This window comes from Manacus vitellinus, unplaced genomic scaffold (assembly GCF_001715985.3).
Source record: "Manacus vitellinus isolate BGI_N305 unplaced genomic scaffold, ASM171598v3 scaffold_0_pilon, whole genome shotgun sequence".
NCBI lineage: Eukaryota > Metazoa > Chordata > Aves > Passeriformes > Pipridae > Manacus > Manacus vitellinus.
The window spans coordinates 38234012-38239113 of record NW_021938789.1 but is presented as its reverse complement, the minus strand read 5'-3'; the positions used below and the strand labels follow the sequence as shown (position 1 = coordinate 38239113).

Here is a 5102-nt window from a genome sequence, read left to right as displayed (position 1 = left end):
CGAACAAAGGAGCCACAGAAAAGAAGCCTCTTCTCAAAGAGCTCAACAGACACATATTAAAAGGAGTGGACTGAACCTCAGTCCTGTGCCTCATGATTCATCTTCAGGGAAATGAGGTCCACTATGTTTATTCTGATTGCAGTGCTAGAGGCTTCCTTGTGCTTTTCTACCAATTACTGCGGGTGGAATGCCAAATTCTGCTTTGCTATGTCAAAGTCCAGTTGGACAGCTTTCTCCCAGTTCTCCAAAAATGGACTGAAGTGAATACAGACAGAGACAATGCGTAAACTGTGATGTAAAGTTTATATACAAGAATATAACATTCATCTGGAGTATTTACAAGGTTAATTAAAGCAATATTTTACAACTCTTTTGGGTTAACCACTAGGTATATTACAGTCAGGCTACAGATGGTTTAATTTGCAAAGTAATAATAACAATAAAAAAGTTGCATTCAGATCCACCAGCTCCAAAACTTTTTTTTTCTGAGAAAGAAGGGCTCAGACTTGTGGAAAATAAAATGTGAGAATGGTTAATATACTCTTACGGGTGCCTATGTATTGCATGCAAGAGTCGTAATGTGACCTTTATAGTGTTAATACAGATGGCAAGCGATTTCACCTCAGTGAAAGAGTCGCACCCACCGTGACAGGCCAGTCACACACGTGGCTGTCTTTCTCTGCATCTCCTACTTTTGCAAAACAAACATGCACATATACAGAGAAGCTGCAATATAAATGAACCAGCATTACCAAAATGAAGAGAGAAAAACTTCAGAACAACCATAAAAATCTCAAGCTTTAAGCAAGAGACTGTAATACTTCCCAAAAATAGTCTTTTTTTTTAATTATTTTTATTATTATTACATTTTAACTTATGTACAAAAACGGAGGGGTTCCCCCCCTCTCAGAGAGCGGTCACTGTGCCTTGTGCCCAATGGCATCTCGAGGCTCAGAGGAGCCAAAGCAGGAAGGTGCGGGGGGCTCAGAGAGCTTGGGACAGAGGCGGCTGCTGGAGACAGCCAGAGGTTAAGCCACTAACACTGTAGTTTGCGGATGCTGCGGGAGAACCGCTTGAAAGCCCGCTGCCCTTTCTGCCACCGCTTCAGCGAGGTGATCACTAGTTCCCCAGCTTGCTTCTGCCCCATCACCAAGTACGGGACGTTGATGTCGTTCATCTCATCGCAGGTACACTGGAGGCCACCTTTGAGCCAGAGCACTATCTTCCTCAGATCCCTTTCTGTCAGCCCATTCAGCTTGTAGATGGTTTTGCTCTTTGTTTCGGGGGTGATCTTGGTATCCCCATTGATGTAGGCAATCTCCTTCACTTTTATCTTCAAGGCTAATAGAGCGAGGGGAGGGGGAAGTGGGGAGAGAGAGAGAGATTGAGAGGGTTTTTTCCCATTAGTGCACATAAAGAGGACCTGGGGAGGGAGGTGCTCTATTGCTAATTAAACTGTCAGGGCTGACAGAAGAGGCAGCAGGTGGCTCCATTTCTAAAGCCACAAAGGGCATGCAAGTCATTTCAGTTTGAATCAACCTTAGGGTTGAGGGTTTTTGGATTTCTTTTCTCCTCTTTCCCCTCCCCCTCTTTTCCCTTCCTTTCTAAATTAATATTTTCTCCAGCTTTTCTCCTGTTTGCAACAGGGAGAGAGTAGGTTTGCTACATTAAGCAGAGCACTATTTTTTTTTCTAGGAGAGGACAGCCTTTCTGAAAGTAGTATTTGAAGGGGAGGTGGAGAGGAAAGTACCTAGACCAAGAAACCTGATCTCTGCTGCAGCTCAAAACTTCTACACTTAATTTATTAGGCTGGAGAGGATTTTAGGCAAACCTGTAAGGAAATGATATTTCACATGCATTGTTTTTTTGAAAGAATAGATCCTATAGAGGGCAAATTGGTCCAACAGCTGCATTCGATTTGGTAAAATAACTAGGAGGGGGATGCAGGGCTCTGTAAGACTCTGTGGGGCATGTTTAGCTTTAGAAGGATTTATCTGAGTGCAATTTGCCAGGCCAAAGCTATTGGTTGTTTTAGCAATTATGTCCCACAGTCATGGTTTCAGGGTTTGGGTGGTTGTGTTTTTTGGTTTGTTTGGCTTTTTTTTTTTTTTTTTTAAGAAAGACTTTTGAATTGCTGTAAATACTTAAACTATGAATCTGTTTCCAGGTATAAACATTGACCTATTGTAAAAGGATTCCCCTCCTTATTCCTTTTCACTCTTGAAATGCTAATGTGTGGATAATGTGTCCTTCAGTTGTCTGTGTCCAAGGAGCTTTCTTGTCCTCTTCTAACCCCACATCTTCCCATTAAGTTTATATCCCCAATTGTCTGTGCATTACATTACCTTCTCTGTCAAATGATATATAGAGCTTCATTCTTAATCTGCGTAGAGTCTTTCTTACGACACATTGAGATTGGTCATGCAGCTCTGTCTCAGACGTCTAAATGAAGCTTTGCTCTACTTCTCCCTAGGCAATAGTCTGCATGAAAGATTCTTTTTTTTTTTATCATTTTACTTTCTATTTGGCTTGCCAGCAACATCCACATCCACATCCACATAAAAGAGCACCACTTCAAAACAGTAAACAGAAAAGAACGATAAAAAGGGTTACCTTTTATTCCAAGGTGGAATTTTGTGTTTCGTGACCCAACGGTCAAAGCCCTGCCTTTATTCAGGCACATCTCTCACTGACTCCACTGGGAGTTGTACCTGATCCTCGACTCTCAAGTTTCAACCGAGAGGAGCTCTGCTTCCACTTACCAAAGTCGTTTTTGCAGAGGTTTTCCACGATGTCATTATCATCTTCATTTTTGTTTTTGCAGGCATCACAGACCTTGGGTGCTGGAAATGCAAGCAACAGTCCCCGTCAGGCTCGGGGAGAAAGGAACAGCAGGTGGCGTTGGGAACCCTTTGGGAAATGTCGGTTTTCCATCCCTTCACCCCAGATCCTACCCCTTCTCCCCCCAGCTCCGGAGCTCCCGCGTACTTCGAGGCGCCTTTACCTTGCTGCAGACCCGCTACCGGGGTCTCGGTCTGTTTTTAAGGTCACACCTCAAACAGAAGTTTTTGTTTTAACGGGGAAAGGAGTAAGAGAGGGGGGTGGGCAGGGGAGGCGAGCACACGACACAGAAGCACCCCAGCTTCCCGCTTCAGCGACGATCCCTGCACAAGGAGATCGACCCTCTGGGAGCCGCGCGGCTCCATTTCTGGGTCCCAGACCTTTTCTTTGGGGATGGAGACGGGTGCGGGCCGGTGCCATTTCCCCGACGGTACCTGCGCTTTGCCCGGTCCCCTCGAGAAAACCTCCCTGAACCTGTCCGGCGTCCACCTCCCCAGTCCCCCCGTCCCGGAGCACCGGGGTGTGCTGTAATGCAAGTAAAACGCCTTCGTTCCCCTACGGAAAGCCGTGGAGGGACCCTGCTGTCGGGGCAGCTCATCGGGGACAGATGCTGCCGAGCCGGGGGTGGCCCGGCGGCTTCCTCTTACCTTCCCTGGTGACGGGGAGGATGTGGTCGCTGCTGGCCAGCGGGATGCAGAGATCGTTGTCCTTGGGGAAGCGGCTGCAGTCCAGCATGTCGGGCCAGGGGAAGCCGAAGGCGGACATCACTGGGGCGCAGCTCTCCTTCACTTCCTCGCAAAGCGAGTGGCAGGGCTGAATGATCTCGTCCAGGTCGTCGATGCAGACGGGGGCAAAGAGGGAGCAGAGGAACTTCCTGGTGTCGGGGTGGCACTGCTTCTGCACCAGCGGGATCCAGGTGGAGGCCTGCTCTAGCACCTCCTGCACCGTCTCATGCCCCAGGAGGTTCGGTAGCCGCATGCTCTGGTACTCGATACCCCGGCACAGCAGCATCGGGGCAGGGATGGGCTTACAATTGGAGCGCTTGTAGGAGAAGTCGGGCTCCCCGAAGGGGAAGATCCCGGCGGCCGAGCCCATGCAGTGGGACGCCAGCAGGAGCAGGGCGCAGAGGCGGCGCTGCATTTTGGGGCGCGGAGAAGGTGGCGGGGGGGCTGGCGAAAGGCTCGGGGGCCGGGGTGGCGGGGCGGGCGGCGCGGCGCTGCCCTCAGCCGCAGGCAGCGTCCCCCAGCCCGGGCTCCTGCTGCCAGGCGGGGACGGAGGGTCTGAGCGAGGTGCTGGGGCAAACGGGAGTTTTCTGGATTTTTTTGTATGCAAATAGCAGGGGGAGCGGGAGCTGGGAGGAGCCTGGTGACAGCCATCCAGAAAGGATTGGTCACTACTTTCTCGGTCTGCTTTTGCTCAGGGGGATTGTCTTTTGGCAGGAAATCCTTGCAAGGAACGTTACCGTGCGAGCACGGGGAAGGAGGGAAAGATCCCGGCGAACAAAGAAGCCCGAGGAGCTTCTGGGCCGGGCAGGGGGCGCGGGGCCGCCCCCAGGCCGCGGGTTGCTGGAGGTGAGCTTTGCTGCTGGCCCAGCTACTGCGGAGCGGCGGGACCCCCGCTCTGCCATGCCCCCCATGCCCACGTTTGGTGCTCTCCCTGCCAGCGGACGGGCGATGGGGCCGGGCCGGTTTCCAGACAGGGCGAGGCTGGTGCTCCCTCAGCCCCCGGGGGGTGTCTGGCACCTCCGCCCCTCCCTGCGATGCTGGCAGGTCTCGGCCCGGCGCTGGAGCCGCATGCATCAACCGGGGACTGCCGGCGTTCCCGACCCCCCTCCGGCTCGACAACGCCTAGCCCCGGGGGCTGCCCAGCGAAGCCCTTCTGCCCTCCTCCAGCCCGTCCTGCCTCTGGCTCTCCCCTGCGAGGAGCGGGGGCCTGCAGCGGACCCCAGCGGTACAGCCCCTGGATGGCCCCGACTGCCAATGGGAGTTTTCCCTGGGTGGGAGCATCCAAGTCGTTTCGAAATACTGTCACCTGGCACGTTTTTCTGGGGCTAAAAGCCTGGGCCTGGCTCTGCACAGCATAGGCACATCACTTTTGCTTCACTCTTGTCTTCACCTAGAAACTCCCATAAAGAATTGTGTTAGTGTTGATTTACCACCAAGGGGAAGACAACAGGCAAGGCACTGGGATCACAATGCAGCTTCAGTGTGCTTTGGATAATTCTTGGATTTTTAGTAATATTATTTATGGGATTATTATTG

The 5102-nt window shown here is 51.5% G+C and overlaps 1 protein-coding gene across 1 annotated transcript; it reads right to left on the bottom strand.

The window, feature by feature from the left end:
- Positions 1 to 284: 284 nt before the first annotated feature.
- On the bottom strand, positions 285 to 4117 carry SFRP2 (secreted frizzled related protein 2). Its single transcript, XM_008933154.3, has 3 exons — positions 3489 to 4117; positions 2763 to 2843; positions 285 to 1341 (listed from the first exon to the last, which is right to left on the bottom strand). Exons 1-3 carry the CDS (start codon positions 3979 to 3981, stop codon positions 1037 to 1039), a joined length of 879 nt encoding a protein of 292 aa, XP_008931402.2. The 5' UTR covers positions 3982 to 4117; the 3' UTR covers positions 285 to 1036.
- Between the last annotated feature and the right edge of the window lie 985 nt (positions 4118 to 5102).